The sequence below is a fragment of the Rhinoraja longicauda genome, chromosome 1, assembly GCF_053455715.1.
Source record: "Rhinoraja longicauda isolate Sanriku21f chromosome 1, sRhiLon1.1, whole genome shotgun sequence".
In the NCBI taxonomy this organism is placed as follows: domain Eukaryota; kingdom Metazoa; phylum Chordata; class Chondrichthyes; order Rajiformes; family Arhynchobatidae; genus Rhinoraja; species Rhinoraja longicauda.
The window spans coordinates 63,925,581-63,945,467 of NC_135953.1; the positions used below are offsets into that span (position 1 = coordinate 63,925,581).

General features: G+C 39.6%; 1 protein-coding gene across 2 annotated transcripts in view; it reads right to left on the reverse strand.

Annotated features, from left to right (window-relative positions):
* LOC144593392 (phospholipid-transporting ATPase VD-like) overlaps positions 1–19,887 on the reverse strand; it is a 147,864-nt gene that overhangs the window by 78,451 nt on the left and 49,526 nt on the right. Inside the window, exons 2-3 of one of the 2 annotated variants that reach the window (XM_078398889.1) lie at positions 8,120–8,448; positions 4,273–4,467 (exon numbers count right to left, since the gene is read on the reverse strand). In XM_078398889.1, coding sequence (XP_078255015.1) covers positions 4,273–4,467; positions 8,120–8,397 — 473 coding nt within the window. In that variant the 5' untranslated portion in view covers positions 8,398–8,448. The remainder of the gene's footprint in view (positions 1–4,272; positions 4,468–8,119; positions 8,449–19,887) is intronic. The other variant, XM_078398899.1, reaches the window with a different exon arrangement.

The following is a 19,887-nucleotide window of genomic DNA, read 5'->3' on the forward strand; positions in this document are numbered from 1 at the left end:
AGAAATAGATCATCAACCAGACTGGTTAAAAATGGAAAAGGAAGATTGTTTACCTTTTGATATTGGTTCGATATTATTTGCTACGTCTAAATTAAACAAAAAAATTTATAGGGAAAACCCTATAATATTTAGTGCTACACGAATTTGGAAACAATTAAAAAAGACATTAAAATTAGATAATTTATCACTTTTTCTTCCAATTGTGAATAATCCTTTGTTTAAGCCTTCATGGGTAGACGGGGGTTTTACACAATGGAAGGATTATGGAATTAAAAATATGGGACAACTTTATAAGGAAGGCACCTTTCTGACATTTCAGGAGTTGCAACAGACTTATGGTCTTCGTGGAAATGATTATTTCAGATATCTTCAACTTAGAGATTATGTAAAATCGAACTCCCAAAATTTTCGAATTAGAAATTCAGAAATTCTTGATGAATGTTGGAACAAACATCCTAATACAGAAAAATTAATATCTTATATATATAATATCTTATTAGACAGTGACATTCCCTCCACGGACTTATACAGACAAAAATGGGAAAAAGAATTAAACCAAGTAATTACGAAAGATACTTGGGAAGAAAGTTTGCAACATATACATCAGTGTTCACTAAACGCCAGACATTCTCTAATACAATTTAAAGTAATACATAGGTTACACTATTCAAAAACAAAACTACATAAAATTTTCCAACATATCTCACCTAAATGTGATAAATGTCAACATTTAGAAGCTACATTATTTCATATGTTCGCAAACTGTATAAAAATTAAAAAATTCTGGGTAAATATTTTTAGCATAATATCTAAAGTAACCAGCACACAATTGGACCCAGATCCAAAATTAATTATACTCGGAATATTAGAATTAAATCAAACATTTAGAACAATACAAAGAAACTTTATGGATTATAGTTTAATAACGGGAAAAAAATTAATTCTAAAATTTTGGAAAGGCCCTACGGTCCCCACAATCAAAATGTGGATTATAGAAATGACGGAGACCTTAAACGTGGAAAGAATCAGATTTTCCCTGTTGGACAAACAGGAATTATTCATTGGAATATGGTCTCCTTTTATTGATTACTTAAAGGGTCAGAATGGTTCAGCACAGGAACCTGACTAGCACTCGGACTAAAGAATGGATGAAATGCTATACTTTGAAATGTATGTATATATCTCGAATGAAGTTTTTGTTATTTTAATAAACTTTTCCATTCTTCTTTAACTAACTTTTTCCTTATCTTTATAATTTGTTTTTGTTTTTGTTTTTATTTTGCTTCTCTCTCTTTTCTTTCTTTACTTCATCTATTTCTTTAGTTCTATCTAGTTTAAAAAAAAAGGGGGCAAAATGTATTGGAGACAATATAATAATAATTGACAATATTATCAATTTAAAAATGTATGACTGTAAAGATGTACCTATCTCCAATAAAAAATTTATCTCATAAAAAAAAAAAGAATTTTTCATATTCAGAGAAGGCAATCTTGACCCATTTGACCCATTTTGGATTTTCATTGGCAGGCTTTGAAAAGAATACCATCCCCAGGGACCCTTGCATATTCATTTTGTGTTCTTTCTTTGATTGTAACCACCTGACCATAATAAGGTATTCAACCATTGTCGAGCTTTCAAAATGATTACAGCACACATGTAGTTGTGGATTGTTTCATTTGCTGCATCAGAATTACTAGTGTCTGAATACAATACAGAATTATGTGAATCAGCTTTATTCTGCACTCTCCGGAAGAGAAGAATCTTGTGCTGAAAATCTAATATTTTGCAATCGGTAGGTATTCTCTACTGCCAGACTAAAGGTTGGGAGAAATTGCCCTAATTATGCAATGTCCTTGGGAATTGGGCGAGGAAAGGCATTGGAAACTGGGAGAATAGAATTGAGTCCCAGGATGAAACAGGTGAGTGTTCATTGTGAATAGCATTAGTCTGTAATCCACATAGTTTAGTCAGTTAAGGGACAGGACATCATAAAATCAAGAAAATAAAATAATTAAGTTTCTTCATGCAAAGTTAGATACAAATACTTTAGAATACAGCACAATATTTAGACAATGTAACTCAATTCAATGATTTTGGACATGAACAAAAGCAGCAATGTAAGACCATCGGAGACGTGGAAAATTACAAGTCGAATAATGGGGCGTCTTTGAGTATTGATTGCAAGCTAAAAAGACTTAAACTACCTATCCATATTCTCCACGGAGAGTCTAATGAAGGGTCCCGACTTGAAACATCCTCTATCTATGTTCTCCAGGAATGCTGCCTGACCAGTTGAGCTATTCCAGCACTTTGACTTTGAGAGTGGTTGCATCAGAGGAAGACAATCCCATAATGGCAAAGGACAACTATATCAAAGAAGTTAGCGCAGAATTGCAGTTCCTTGTTACTAAAAATAAAAGTTACATTATTTAATTGAGTAATATTTAATATTGCAATGGTGTCAATATTAAATATTACTCAATTAAACAATGTAACTTTTATTGTTGACACTAGCAATGGTGTCAATAGAAGCAATTGCGTGTCAATTTCTAATGGCCTCCTGCCATGAAAGTAGTGTCTGTGCATAAGTTTTATGAAAAGTATGACAACTGGGAATGCAACCAAGTAGCTGATCTGCTATGTTCTCATTCCCTCCCAGGAAAGATGCAATATAGAGAAGACTACTATGAAGATACCTCCAGCAATCACCTAGTTTCAGCAAGAACAGAATTCATTGAACACAAATTGTGCGCATTTCTGAAATGAAATCTTGAACAGTGAACCAAAACACTATAGCACCACTCCCTTTGGTAGGGTTTTGCTCAACATAACTCCAATACCTAAGCAAGGATCTCTGTGAGCACAAACACTTTTTTCTATGGGTGCACATCCATTAAAGTAGTACAGAAATGGTTGTCCTTTCCCATTGTGGGATTTTCCTCAAATTTAACTTCACTCTTAAAATGATCATTAAATTCTATACATTCAGCAACCCTGCTCAACAATGGAAATAAATAAACCTCAATGTCTTCATTTTAAGTCACGTTTCTTCAAGCACATTAAGGAAAAATTGTATTCTTCCAATTATAAACAAAAGATCATAAACTGTTTGCCAAAGAGTCCTGACCTTAAACGTCACCTATCCGTTTTCTCCAGAGATGCTGCCTGACCCGCTGACTTACTTCAGCATTTTATGTCTTTCTTTGGTATAAACCGATATCTGCAGTATAATTTAGTTTAGAGATACAGCACGGAAACAGGCCCTTCAACCCACAGAGTCTGCGCCAACCAGTGATCACTGCATACACTAACACCAACCTACACAATAGCGACAATTCACAATTTTTTTACCGAATCCAGAATTGAACCCGGGTCTCTGGTGCTGTAAGGCAGCAATTCTACCACTGCGCCGCCCTGTTCCTTTTTATCATATTATCTCATAAACTGTCCGCTAATTTCCCAAAAATACCACGAGCAATCTCATCTCCAAGCCAATTTTGATACCAGATTCAGACATCACCAGGAATAGAGACATAGCTAGTGCCTTGAAAATTGAGTCAGTGATGGAACCAAGTGTAATGGCTTCAGTATTCCAATACTCAAATGGATAAAAAGTTAGTTATCCACAGCAGTTTGTTGGCAGGCAGAAAGAAAGAAAAAGAGACTTGGAAAAGCAGAAAAAGTACATGGTTGTTTTAGACAAATGCAAACCTTGCTTGTATTTTTAGACTGAAGATTGAGGCTTAGGTTGAGCTCCAGCAACTGGTATTCCACAAAAATGCAAGACGTGGGTGGGGGCGAGGGAGGAGGAAAGTGAGGAGTGGGATGCAGATCATGTTGAGCAGATTTTCAAAGTTTTAGCAATTTCTTCTTTAAACATAATGGCAATTATATATGAATTATTTTCTAAACAAATACATGATTTTGATTATGTTTTAAAGGTTTCAACTGCAACAATGACGGAATGAAATTGTGCATCACTTGTGCACTTCATCTTTATCAGATTGAGTGCTTGTACATGGTTTTCAAAAACTAGCTCTGTTAGATTAGACACTTAATTCACCTTGAAATTCATGTAAATATTCAAATCATGCAGTAACTTCACAAACCAGTCATGTGCTCTACTGTTTTCCCCATGCATTCCCAAAACATTTTATAATGCGTGAAGCTGTAAATTCACACTGAAACATTCCACATATTCATAACAACATCTTTCAAAAGGCCCATCATACTTCTACAAAGTTGATACAAGGAAAACCTTGCAGACTTACTTGTCGTATACTTTAGACGTTCTGTTATTTATTTGTTTATCAAATTTGTAGCGCCGGTAGTCTTCAAGCCCATCTTTAATTGCAATAATTGCAAGAACCACAACCAATGGCAACATTGTTATTTCCTTTTGAAAAGCTTCCACTGATGGCACCCAATTCAGAATCGCTAGAAACAGGAAGTAAAGGTTTGCAGCCCTGAAAAAAGCAAGGACGATAAAATAAATAAGGAATGAAAGGAGACCCAGAAAATACACCATAAACATGTTACATGGAGATTCTGGAGAACTGAAAAATGGTAAGTGTGATCCCTCTATTGAAAATGAGGTACAGACATATTATGCAATTGTAGGCTGGTCAATTCAACTTTTGTAGTAAGGACGATTTTAGAAATAATGAAAAGGGGAAAAAAAAATAATCGGCACTTGGAGAAAAGGGCAGCCAGCAAAACTTTGATAACCTGAGCAAGTCTTTTTGATGACATTCGAGAGAAAGTGGATGAAGAGAAATGAATTAGGTGTTGTCTATATTGATTTTCAGAGTTATTTGACAAAATTAAAGGGAGGTTAGCAAGGGAGGTTAAAAGGGAGGTTAGCAAAATTAACATAATTGTTTTTCCAGGTAGGAGGCTGATAGATAGCAATATTCTGCATGTTCAGTACGAGAACCATGTGTTAGTTTAGAGACATACTATAGACCTGGATATGGATGTTCTGGGTGAAATCTCAAAATGATAGCAATGGGCTGCATGGACACAGATAGACCAGTAGGCAAATGTTGTTAAAATGTACTCTTGTCAGAAAAAAGAGGAACATTCTGGATTGGATCCTTGGAAGGAGTTAATTTCTGGGGATCACCCCCCCCCCCCCCCCCCCCCAATGTTCACCTGGATTGGACACAAAGCAGTCAATCTCACTGCCCATCCGCATCCTGAGTCGGGTGGCGAAGTTTCAGTGGCCACTAAGCCTGAGGCAGAGCATTGGTGAGCCTCCAGCCCAGAATACTCTGGCAGGCAGTGACAGAAAAGAAGACTGGGGTGCAACTATTTATGCAAGATATTCAGCGACAGTCTGAAATCATTAAAATTGACCTTAACACTTAAAAAAGCTTTAAGTTAAATTAATTTTAAAAAACCTAAACATTTACAAAAATATACTTTAATTATGATTTTTTTTTAAAATTATCTCTTGAAAAGCTGAGAGTTGTTCTTGGGACGAAGATGGTTGAGGAGAGATTTGATGGAGATGCATAAGATGAGATGGGGTGCCCAGGACAGGATGGCCCTGCAGAGAGTAGTGCGTTCGGCAGAACGCACCATGGGAACTACACTTGTCCCCCTGCAGGACCTATACATCAGGAGGTGCAGATCCAGAGCAAGCAAGATCATGAGGGACCCCTGCCACCCCAGTAACGGACTGTTCCAGATGCTACGATCAGGCAAACGCCTCCGCTGTCACGCTGTGAAAACGGAGAGGATGAGACGGAGCTTCTTCCCACAGGCCATCAGGACTGTCAACTTTGATAATCCCAGACACTAAATTTTTGTCGACACTTTTTGTGCTATGTTTAGTAACTTATTAACTTTATTTATATGCTGTAACTGTAATTCTTTTTGTGCACAACCCGCAGGCATTGCCACTTTCATTTCACTGCACATCGAGTATGTGTATGTGGCAAATAAATTTGACTTGACTTGACTTGACTTGTGGTTCAAGGAATTGGACATTCAGAATTAAACTGGTAAATCAAAGGCACGAGGAATGCAAGACAAACTTTCCTGAGCAAAATGTGGTTACAATTTGGAACTTGCTTTCTATGAGACTGGTGGAAACAGATACCATGATTTTCAAAAGTGAATTGGATGTGGGTTTATGAATATTTTGTAGGACTACATAAAATACATGATCAAAATGGCACCGATTGACAAAGAAACAACACAAGCTTGAGCAAATGTATTGCCAGCGCTGAAACAATGCAAAGATTATTATCAAAAAATGTGCATACCGGTTACTTTCAAGGATATGTGCATTTTACATCTTAATCATAAAAGATAATATTTGGAATTTCATTAAATTTACTTTTCCATATTTGTTTCCACCTCCTCCACATTTTTTAAAGAGCTCCTCAAGGACAAATACTCTTACCACTGCTCTGTCAGTGGAAGTGCTGCAGCTCCTGATCACAAGGTGATCCTTGCACACTGAAGATTATATAGCTTAAACATTAGCAGCAGGCATTATGTGAATGCTTTCATGCTTTCATGTGCATATTAGCTCAAAACAAAACGATTCGACCCTGTTGTAATGCCCCATAATAGAAACACACAGAAATAGTGGTAATGCACATATATGAATAATAATCATTTCGACAGAGCGCCAAAGGGGAGCCAGGAGTTACAGAACTTCACTCACTGTTTTTGGGAAAAGCATAGTTATTCAGAATAGAACAGATGAAGTGACAAGTCAGAAAGATTTTTAAAAATTCACATGAATCATAAGAAAAATGTTAAAAGATACTCCAAAAATAAATAGTGCAGTTGCTGGAGTTATGAAACAAACAGAGTGCTGGAAATTCTCAGCAGATAAGATGGCATTAAATGGGGAAAGTATTTGAATTCTTGCATTTTCTGTTTCATTTGTTAAAAAATAAATACCATGCAGGGAGCTCATTGCCATGAACTAACAAAAGAAATGACATGAAAAATTAGTGACACACTGAAATGTCAGGGACATATCACTATTTTCTCAGTGGCAAACTCAGAGAAATTAGAAAGGCGATAACAAACCAGACAAGCTTTAGAGAGACAATACAAGTGTGTCTGGGACACAAATCACAGTGATTCAGTTGGAAATTGATTATTTTTCTTTTTGCATTTTCTATTTACATTTCATTTCCAAATGATTCTAAAATTATGAAAGTGTTTTCCATTTTACATGTGTATTGTGACCTAATAAGCGCAGCCCAGGGCACTGTTTAAAGAGTAAATTGTTGGAAGATTTATCTTTTCTGGAAGAGAAATAATGCTAATGACATTTTTATACAAGTTGCTAAACTTGTTGTGTGATATTCTTTAAAATAACTTTAAAATTACCTCAATTAAGCCAAGGAACTATGAAAGCAATGTTTCTGGTCACCAAATGACAATGTCTCGCAATTGAAAATTGAATCAGCAATTACATTTTTAAGCCAATTCTGTTCCCAGCATGTATCAATGATTCTGACACAGCTATCAAGGCAATAGTGTCCAGTTTTGCAAATGAAACTAAATTCGAGAATGCTGTTAATTTGGAAGATCAGAAGCAAACTGCATAGCAATATTGATGTGGCAATAGTCTAAAACATGTAAAGGTCGGTCAATGCCAGATGAGATGCTAAATTTAATTTAGAAAAATTAGCAGAAGCAATTATACTTTGAATTAATGTAGGTTCATTGCCACAGAAAAGCAGAAGGACTCTGAATTACAAAAAGCATGTACATGAAAAAGGGGCTCATACATTTTCAGAGTGAGTAATGATCAGCCTTCATAAGAAAGTGAGGAAACAACATAGTCCAAAATATGCTCTTAATAAAATCTGCACCTCCATGAAAGACAAACACACATGACTGCAAGTTTGTTGCTTCTGGGCATTTTTGATTCCTGAATTCCAAGAGAAAAACAATCCACCTCTCTGTAGATTCACACTGTTGCCAGTGCAAGTACAGCCATTCTGACAAACCTCTTATATAACATTTCTGAAATAACAACTTTTACTTTTAGAACTGTTACCATAACATACAGAAAAATTGTAGGATTTTTTTTAAAAATCGAGATAATTGAGTTATAGACTGGTAACTGGTAACAGACATTACCTGCCAAACTGCTCAAACAAATTCATTGGAATAAAGTTCAGCAAAGTATACTTGGTTGTTTGAATCCTGTTGGTCTTGTAATTTTTGATGACCTTTTCATATTCTTCAGTGAATCTTCCAAGGCAGGGAATTACTGTTCGATTTTTGTCCCCAATTTTCTGTGAACGGGAATTTTTGAACCATCGAGGGAATGATGAGTTGTAACTATTATTACTATCTGTAGACAGTAGCCTCTGCCATCTGTAACGTGCCCACTGGATAGGGTTTGCCATCTTCATAAATCCTGACCGGCAGGTATGTCTGGACAGTCTGGAGCAACCAGTGCTCAGCTAGAAAAACACAAAGAATAAAGTCAAATCAAATTGCTCTTTTTTTAAATGAAAACTTTTTCAATCCTAGAAACACCATTCTCAATTCTGCTTTAAGTTAAGAAAAAGTTAGGCTCATCTTTATTTGGAAAACATAATGAATGAACCAAAGCAGAAAAGCCGAATTGATCAGCATTGGCCACATATCTCAGACCCATGAGGAAGTGTAAATTGTATGTCAAGTGCATAACATGGTGAGGAACAGCATTACAAAATGTCCCGCAACTATAGATACACCACAAAATGTCACTCACAACAGAATATGATATTTCAAATGATTTTTTAAAAATGAACATATTCTTAAATGGTAGATGAAACAGACCAGTGACATCAACAGTCATTTTACAAAATTAAATATCATAATTTTATGGTAGACACAAAATGCTGGAGTAACTCAGTAACAGGCAGCATCTCTGGAGAGAAGGAATGGGTGACGTTTCGGGTCAAGTCCCTTCTTCTGACTGATGTCAGGGGAGAGAGATATAGAATGTAGTCGGAGACAGTAAAACTGGTGGGAGAACTGGGAAGGGGGAGGGGATGGAGAGATCTCCTCTCCTACCATAATTTTATGATATATACAATTATATTTAGCTCTTAGGGCTAAGGGAATCAAGGGATATGTTGGAAAAGCTGGAACAGGGTACTGATTTTGGATGATCAGCCATGATCATATTGAATGGCGCTGCTGGCTCAAAGGGCCAAATGGCCTACTCCTGCACCTATTTTCTATGTTTCTATATTTAATGTCATAAAATGATATTCATGACATAAAATTATCAATAGGGTAGATAGCCAAAGTCTGCTTCCCATGATAGGATTATTATAACTAAAGAGCATAGATCAAAGATGTGGGGAAGGATGTTTAAAGGGGATCTGAGGGGTAAATCCAACCCCTCACCCCCACAACTCCACCCCACACAAAGAGTAGAGAGTCTCTGAAAGGTGATGGTGGAAGCACAGGAACAGTAACAACATTTTAGAAACAAGTGGACAGGATGCTCAATGAGAAAAAAGCTGTGCAAATTAAGAACGTATTCTAAAGGCTCAACTGCAATGTAGCAGTAATATGTAGACAATAGACAATATGTGCAGAAGTAGGCCATTCAGCCCTTCGAGCCAGCACCGCCACTCACTGTGATCATGGCTGATCATTCTCAATCAGTACCCCGTTCCTGCCTTCTCCCCATACCCCCTGACTCTGCTATCCTTAAGAGCTCTATCTAGCTCTCTCTTGAATGCATTCAGAGAATTGGCCTCCACTGCCTTCGGAGGCAGAGAATTCCACAGATTCACAACTCTCTGACTGAAAAAGTTTTTCCTCATCTCAGTTCTAAATGGCCTACCCCTTATTCTTAAACTGTGGCCCCTTGTTCTGGACTCCCCCAACATTGGGAACATGTTTCCTTCCTCTAACGTGTACAACCCCTTTAATAATCTTATACGTTTCGGTAAGATCTCCTCTCATCCTTCTAAATTCCAGTGTATACAAGCCTAGTCGCTCCAGTCTTTCTATGAAACTCTCTCTTGAAAGCATCCAGAGAATTGGATCCAGAGAATTTTTCTGAGGCAGAGAATTCCAAAGATTCATAACTCTCTGGGTGATAAAGTTCTTCCTCATCTCCATTCTAAATGGGCTACCCCTTATTCTTAAAATGTGGCACCTGGTTCTGGACTCCCCCAACATCAGGAACATGTTTCCTGCCTCTAGCGGGTCCAATCCCTTAATAATTTTATATGTTTCAATAAGATCCTCTCTCATCCTTCTAAATTCCAGTGTATACAAGCCCAATCGCTCCATTCTTTCAACATATGACAGTCCCGCCATCCCGGGAATTAACCTCGTGAACCTACGCTGCACTCCCTCAATAGCAAGAATGTCCTTCCGCAAATTTGGAGACCAAAACTGCACACAATACCAGGTGTAGTCTCACCAGGGCCCTGTACAACTGCAGAAGGACCTCTTTGCTTTGATACTCAACTCCTCTCGTTATGAAGGCCAACATGCCATTACCTTTCTTCACTGCCTGCTGTACCTGCATGCTTGCTTTCAGTGACTGATGAACAAGGACACCCAGATCTCGGTGTACTTCCCCTTTTCCTAACGACACCATTCAGATAATAATCTACCTTCCTGTTCTTGCCACCAGTGGATAACCTCACACTTATCCACATTAAACTGCATCTGCCAGGCATCCGCCCACTCACACAACCTGTCCAAGTCACCCTGTATCCTCATAGCATCCTCCTCATAGTTCACACTGCCACCCAGCTTTGTGTCATCTGCAAATTTGCTAATGTTACTTTTACTCCCTTCATCCAAGTCATTAATGTATATTGTAAATAGCTGCGGTCCCAGCACCGAGCCTTGCGGTACCCCACTAGTCACGACCTGCCATTCTGAAAGGGTCCTGTTAATCCCTACTCTTTGTTTCCTGTCTGCCAACCAATTTTCTATCAAATGTCAGTACCCTACCCCCAATAACATGTGCTCTAATTTTACCCACTAATCTCCTATGTGGGACCTTGTCAAAGGTTTTCTGAAGGTCCAGGTACACTACATCCACTGGCTCTCCCTTGTCCATTCTCCTAGTTACATCCTCAAAAAATTCCAGAAGATTAGTCAAGCATGATTTCCCCTTCGTAAATCCATGCTGACTCGGACCAATCCTGTTACTGCTATCCAAATGTGCCGCTATTTCATCTTTTATAATTAGCTCCAGCATCTTCCAACCACTGATGTCAGGCTAATTGGTCCATAATTCCCTGTTTTCTCTCTCCCTCCTTTCTTAAAAAGTGGGATAACATTAGCTACCCTCCAATCCCCAGGAACTGATCCTGAATATATAGAACATTGGAAAATGATCACCAATGCGTCCACGATTTCTAGATTCCTTAAGTACCCTGGGATGCAGACCATCAGGCCCTGGGGATTTATTTGCCTTCTGTCCCATCTGTCTACCCAACACCATTTCCTCCCTAATGTGAATTTCCTTCAGTTCCTCCGTCAACCTAGGTCCTCTGGCCACTAGTACATCTGGGAGATTGTTTGTGTCTTCCTTACTGAAGACAGATCCAAAGTACCTGTTCAACTTGTCTGCCATTTCCTTGTTCCCCATAATAAATTCACCTGTTTCTGTCTTCAAGGGACCCACATTTGTCTCGGATACAGGGGATCCCCCAAAAGAGTCTAATTGTCATATGTACTGAAAACAGAACAAGCAAATTCTTACTTGCAGCAGCGTAACATGTCTGGAAACATATTATTTGTAGATCGCACAATAAACAAAAAAAGTTAAATAAATTATAAAACAAAACGGTAATACAGACGCTCCCCGACTTATACAAGGATTACGTCCCACGGAATTTGGATTTTCCCAAATCCAAAACGGAAGTGCTGGTGCGCACGTTTAACCTTACCATTCGACGTGAGATCTGGTGTGGAGACCACGTGGGCGTCAATGGGTTAAAGAAAGCTTATGCAAGTGCAAGTTTATGTAAGTCATCTATTACATAAGGAGGGGAATGCCCATATTATTGCAAAAAAGCCCCTAGTCCTTAGTGTAAACAAGGCAGTTCATAGTGTAGTTTGGTATTTGTTCATGACTTTAATGGCTGATGGGACGAAGCTGGTTTTGAACCTGGAGGTCATGGTTGTCAGACTATCCAGTCTGAAGAAGGGTCTCGAAGCGTCACCCATTCCTTCTCTCCAGAGATGCTGCCTGTCCCGCAGAGTTACTCCAGCTTTCTAACTTCTTCCCATTGGCAGGAGTGAAACTTTAGCATGGCAACTTTAGGTGGTGTGGGTCCTTGAGGATGCTTATTGCCTTTTTGAGGCAGCACCTCCTAAAGGTCCCGTCGATGGTGGGGAGGACAGTACCCGTGAAGGACTGAGTGGTGTTCACCACTTTTTGTAATCTCCTTTGTTCCTGGGCGTTCGAGTTACCGAACCAGGCCGTGATACAACCAGTTAATATTCTCTCTACTGTACAAGTTCAAGATAGTATTCATCGACATACCGAATTTCCTCAGCCTTTTAAAAAGTAAAGGCCCTTGATGGGCTTTCTTTATAATTGCAACAATATGTTGGACCCAAGATAAATTTTCAGAGGTCTGCATGACTAGGAACTTGAAGTTGTTGACTCTCTCCACCGTTGACCTGTCGAGGAAGACTGGTTTGTGGATTCAGAATTCCCCATTAGATTTAGTAGCAACAATCTTGCACCAATTTTCTTGTAGAAACACATGGACATATCTTTACCATGTTCACCATATTTGTTTATCCCAATCAGTTCAGAAGGTCCACATTGTGATCCTTATAATAAATATTGCATTTTGCATGTTCTTTGAGTTCTGGGAGAGGAACTACAATTGGTTTCTTCTCTCCTTAATGTGTTGATGGAGAGAGGGTGACAGAGACAGGGTGTCAGCTGCTTATTGTTCTCTGGTGGTTTCTGCATAAAATTCATGCCTGTGACTTAGGACGTCTAACTGTTATTTACCTTGCAGTGAAAGGCCTATGGCATTAACTATGTTCTCAGTTATTGGCCAGTTAGTAATACTATGATGGATTAACAAGCAAGAAACCCAACATAGTTCCCATTGTCTAGTCTGCTTCTAATTGAATTAAATCACAAAGCAATATAAAGAATACTGGAATAAGGGGGGTTCTGGTTGAAATCAGAGGACGTGGTTAGGTTAGTATTAAATGTGGGATTGATCGATTTGGGGGGGGGGGGGGGATATCTGACACCGTACAGCTTTGTGTACCAATGTTTTCTTTAAAAGTACTTGGGCACAGATGCCAGGATGCATAAATGTTTTTACAGCTACAATGGGGAAGAACCATATATACAGATGACACAACAATCACAAACCCACCCTCTTTCCTCTTCCCTCCCTGCCCTCCCCCCCCCCCCCCCCCCCCCCCCCCCCAAAAATATAAAGTCACATATTACGCAGGCCATTTGAAGATCGGGAGATCCTACAATGGAGACACCTCTAAGATCCATCACGCTTGAAATATTTCATGAACGTTGTAGAATCCCACTGGATCCTAGCTTATGTCTCATTTAATGTCTGAAGGTACCATTGATTTTCACAAACTTCAGCCCAACCCTCAGGGAGGGAATCCAATACCAGCAAGGCAGCTAGATATTTCATTTCAGAAGCTGGTACATTCTGATTGCATTGAATCCCCCCCTAAGGCGATGGAACAAAAAAGAGAAAATCCAACAAAGTGTAAAAAGGAATCTACGGGAGACCGGGTCAATTGATTGCAGCAGCTTGCTGCACTGAGTACTGAATCCTCAACCAGACTTTGAAATTCACCAAGATGCATGACACACAACTGAATTACAGCATTAAGATAACAACAAAGCGTAGATATCATAAAAGATGCTGCAATATAAAATGTATAAAATGGGAACGGTTAGGGCAGATATCAAATAGGTTCAGAGGAAAGTGTGCATTGCAAACTATTCAAGACAAGGTGAGGGGGAAAAGATTTAATAGAAGCCAAGGGGCAACCTCTTCACAAAGAGGGTGATATATTTATGGATCGAGCTGTCAGAGAAAGTGATTGAGGAAGTACAGTAATTTATTTTTTTTAATACTTCATCCTTGTTGCAATTGTATCTGCACCTTCTCCGGCAGTTCATTCATCACTCTGACCACTCAAATCTCTTTTAAATTCTCTTCTCGCATCTTAAACCCATGCCCTTAAGCTATAGACACCCCAACGTTTGACTACCGATCCTATCTACGCCTCTCATCTTCTATATGCTAAAACGCGTCTGTTTTTTTGTTTGTTCCTGAACTACAGCCAAAACGGTACATGAGAGCGCGACAATTTTAGGCCCACCTTACTCACCGTCATCCCTTTGGTGCTAATGAAAGACGTTTCAGTGAAATTGGTTATATTTTTTAAGTTATTCACATTTTAAAGTTTAAATCTATCTCCTAGGGAGGGAGGGGGAGGGAGGGGGAGGGAGAGAGGGGGGAGGAGGGAAGATAAGGGGGGTGGGGGGCGAGGGGAAGGGGGAGGGAGAGGGGAGGGCGAGGGGTGGAGGGAGGGGGGGAGGAGGAGAGGGGAGGAGGGGGAGAGGGGAGGAGGGGGAACAGAGGGGGGAAGGGGGTTGAGTGGGGAGAAGGGGGGAGGGGGAGAAGGGGGGAGGGGGAGAAGGGGGGAGTGGGGGAGGGTGCTGCACCAATGCAGGAGAGGTTTGGGCCCAATGGGCCCACTTGGTCTAGTCATTTTGTAAACCTCAATAAGATCATGCCTCAGCCTCCTATGTTGCAATGAAAATAAACCCAGTCTTTTCAAACTCACCTTATAAATGCAGCCTCCATTCCAAGTTCGAAAGCTGACGAGTATCAAATGTGAGAATGCAAAATTGTGTGGAAATCTATATACTAAAATTCTCATTTGTTTGTTTGTTTGTTCCTGAACTACAGCCAAAACGGTACACAATAGCACGACAATTTTAGCCCCACCTTACTCACCTTCGTCCCTTTGGTGCTAATGGAAGAAGTTTCATTGAAATCGGTGTTATATTTTTAACGTTATTCACATTTTAAAGTTTAAATCTATCTTCCAGTCTTCCTGTCTCCACCTATATCCTTTCCTTGTCCCACCCCCGACATCAGTCTGAAGAAGGGTCTCGACCCGAAACGTCACCCATTCCCTCTCTCCTAGATGCTGCCTGACCTGCTGAGTTACTCCAGCATTCAAACTAAATGTACATTATTTGAAAAAATATAGATACTTGCTTTTTGAAAAGTATGATAATTTTTGATTCGGGTGTGTGATAAGCTAGTCCAATGCATTACGTTATTTGTAAATTGTAACTTTCCATTTTCCCCACTCTCAATTTGTATTACTCTCAGCTATCGAGTATCCAGTATTTGAGCCCGTAATTCAGAATGATACTTTATTGCCGTGCTGAGGGAGAAGAAATCCTTTTACTATCAGTTACACCACATTAGTTAAGTGGAAGGATATAAAGAAAAACAGAGATAAGAAATTGCATGCCTATGAAACGGAATGCTCACTTTACTACTTTGCACCTTCTCACATTGAAGACTGCTTATGACGGATTTCACAACTACCGGAAACTAAATGTAGATCAGTGTGTGGCCAGCAAAATGTGCTGACATCTCAATGATCAAACAGTGCCATTGATTTTTTTTAAAATTGAAATACTGTCACGTGCAATCAGCTCCCGAACACGTAAATAATCTTTCTGTACTAATAAATTACTTCGGACAATAATTGTGACAAGGCCATTTTCTCCACTTCTAAACCAGGTGATAATACCACACACTCTGAACAGTCTAAGTGTCCAGAATATCAAATCCTTTCACCACTGTGCAGGAGACTAAAAAAATACATTAACGCATTTGCGTTTCTACAGATACTGTTGAAGGTAGAAACAAGGAATTCCAGATGATGGCTTACAAAAAAAACTCAGCGGGTCAAGCAGCATCTCTGGAAAACATGGATAGGTGATGTGTCAGGTCGGGACTCTTCTTAAGAATGTGTTCTCACCCCAGTTCCTTACTCCTATACACCCATGACTGTGCAGCTAAACACAAATCCAACTAAATTTGGAAATGTGCAGATGACACCACCATAGTGGACCGGATATCAAATAATGACGAGATGGAGTCCAGGAATTAGATTGAGAACTTCGTAAACTGGTGCCAAGACAAAAACTTTTGCCTTAATGCCAGCAAGACGCAGGAGATTGTGATCAACTTCAGGAAGCGAAGCGGTTCACATACCCCACTAAACATTGATGGCTCCAAAGTAGAGATGTTTGAAATCTTCAGGTTCTTAGGAGTAAATATCAAAGGCAACTTGTCCTGGATCAGTCATATCAATGCAATAGGCACGAAAGCACAATAAAACCTTTACTTCTTTAGAAGGCTTAGGAAGTTTGGCATTCCCCCAACTACTCTCACCAGCTTCTACAGAAGCACCATAGAAATGATTTTATCGCGATGCATCAGTGCATGGTTTGGGAACAGCTCCACCCAAGACCGCAACAAATTGCACAGCTGTGGATGTAGCCCAAATCAATCTCCCTTCCATTGACTCCATCTATACTTCACACTGCCTCAACAAGGCCACCAGCATAATCAAGGACAAGTCTCACCCAGGTCACTCCCGCTTCTCCCCTCTCCCATCAGGCAAGAGGTACAGAAGTGTGAAAACACATAGCTCCAGATTCGGGGACAGTTTCTTCCCAGTTGTTATCTGGCAACTAAACCATCCTATCGCCAACTAGCGGTCCTGACCTACCATCTACTTCTTTGGAGGCCTTCGAACTATCTTGCCGGACGGAGATGGACACAAAATGCTGGAGTAACTCAGCGGGACAGGCAGCATCTCTGGAGAGAAGGAATGTGTGACGTTTCGGGTCAAGACCCTTCTTCAGTGATGGGTCCTTCTGTCCGGAGATGCTGCCTGTCCTGCCGCGTTACTCCAGCATTTTGTGTCTATCTTCGGTTTGAACCAGCATTTGCAGTTCTTTCCTACACATATCTTCTGTCAGACTTTACCTTGCACCAAACGTTATTCTCTTATCCTTCTGTATACTGTGGACGGCTTGATTGTAATCACGTACAATCTTTTCGCCGACTGGATCGCACACAACAAAGCAGCTTTTCACTGTACTCCGGTGCATGTGACATTAATAAACGAAACTAAAATTATTCAGCTCCAAAGAAAGCAGTTAAAAAAGAGACATGATTTTTTGTGACATGGCATATACACAATGTAGCTACGTATGCCTTATAGACCACATTGAACTGAAGTGGGGTTCAACATCTTTGCTTATGGAAGCACGCATAATATTACTTTGTGGATTTAATAGAAACATATCTCTATCCTGTGACAGCTGAATATTCTAACCAATCACAGTGACAAATTTAAAAAGGAACTACTTTCATTTACATAATGCGTTTTAAGTCTCCTCCAGGGCATCCTAAAGTACTTTCAAGCCCATGCACAACCTTTCGAAGTATATTCACTGAAGTGTGGGACACGATCACCATGTAAGAAATCATCCCACCGGGTGGCGCCTTCAGCAATAGCAGCCTCGCCAACGGTCTGTCTGTCTTTTGGTCTTTTTTGTTAATTATAGTGTGTTTTAAAAAGTGTGTGTTAATGTTCTCTCGTTTGTTTTATGTGGGGATAGGTGGGGGGGGAGGGTCGGGGGAAACTTTTTTTTTCAATTTCTTACCTTGCTAGAGATGTGATTTTTTTTTACGGATCGTATCTCCGGTCGCTCTGCGACCTAACATCATGGAGCTGGCGGCCTTGCTCGACTTTGAGCCCCACCGCCGGGCCGTGGACTTACCATCGGAGCCTGCGATCCCATGCCTGGAATCAAAGCTCCAACCGCAACCTGCGGATTTCACCATCGAGGAGCTCGCAGTCTCGGGTTGAGACTAATGTCGGGAAGCTCCAAAGTTGCAAGAGGTTTGACTAGCCCCGACCAGGGGTCCATTCGCCCAGCACGGGGGAGCTGAGATCCCCCCGATGCGGGAGCTTCTTCACCCCGATGCGGAGGGCTCGGCCGCCGGCTATGAGAGCCAAGATCGTCCCAACAACAGAAGGCTCGAGGCCCCCGACCGCGGAATAACAAAGAAGGGAAGAGATTGAACTTTTTTTTCCATCACAGTGAGGAATGTGGAGGATGTTTATGTTAAATTGTGGTGGATGTTTATGTTAAAATGTATTTTGTGTGTTTTGTTTCTTTTAATTGGTATGACTGTATAGCAACTCAAATTCCTCGTATGTTGCAAAACATACTTGGTTAATAAAGTATGATTATGATTATGATTATGGTGCACTGGCAAAATAGTATGCATCTTCTTACTGCAGCGTAGTACATAAAAGTGAGACATAATAAAAGACCTGTGGGGCAAAATCTTATAAACATAGAAACAACATTACATTGATGCATTCCACCACTCAAATGAAAACTGATAATTTATAACTCAACTCAGTTCACCTGCCATTGATCCATATCTTCTTCTTGCGTTTGAGGCAGCAGAAACTATGTAACTCCCTCCAGGCGCTGTAGCTGTATCCATATCTCATGATACCCAATTCACTATAAATTGTCTCTATTTTGCTTTGGTCCACCATCCACAGCCATTTGGAAGGGTACTTCAAATTTCAACTTCCATTGCTCAGAAACCGCATCTTGTAAATTGATAGACCATAATTAAATGTGCAGATGCTTTATGGTTGAAGAATCCAGTTGCAATATCAAAAGAGTGACATTTTCAACTTCATTATTTACTGATTGACATCCAATTATGATTAATTACATTTGTAGATCACAGGCCTTCGGTTGAATGATACCATCAACATTTATCAAACCTGGTGATAAATTTGGTGTCAGCGTTGCTCAATGGATGGATGCACCGTTTATGAAAAGGATTCTATTTTGGGACGATCTGACTGTAACCTTTCAAAATATTCTCACATGAACCTCCATTTATCTCAAATTTATTACAATGTCACCATAATCCTGACATCATGAAACCAAATGTCAGAAATTGTACACTATCAAGCAACAACCATCTATTAATTAATAACGGCCACACATCTCGATTTAATTCAGAATTTGTAGCAGGAAGTCAACCAAGAAAGCATCAAAAAATGCACAATTAATATCGTTAAACAGTACATTTACTGTTTCCTATTCACTGAAGACACTTGGTGCCTCCTGAATGGATGACGTGTGGGAAAAGTAATTCACCGCAAGTAGATTCTGTCCTTTTCAAAAAGAAATCACTTACACCTAGTAGTGTTATAGAGTCATAGAATGATACAGTGTAGAAACAGGCCCTTCGGCCCAACTTGCCCACACCAGCCAACATGTCCCAGCTACGCTAATCCCACCTGACTGAGGTCCCACCCAGCAACACTAGTCCTTGTGATCTTGAAAAATGTGTTCTCTAAAAAAGTGAGATAGCAAGTTAAGTGCCTTTTTAAAAAGTCTGCCAAGCGTAATTTAGTCAATAGTAATCTAGTTATTGAATTAGTGTCCAGGAGCTTGTATTAACAATAATAAAAACATTCAAAACACATTAGAACTACTGCAAAATTTAAATGTAACCAATTAATAAAAATATTGTAATATTGTGCAACACTATTAAGAAACAATATGGCAAAACATTACTAATTGCAAAACACCTGCCAACCTGACGTCTGGCTCGTGTACAACTCCAGACCCTCAGCAAAAGTTGTTGACTCAATTGTCCTCTGAAAATACCACTGAGCCAGTCAGTTCCAGTGCCAATTAAAGTGAACCACAAGTGCTGGGTTTTCTTACAAATGCCAAAATATGAACATAAGAAATAAAAGGAGTACACCACTTGATC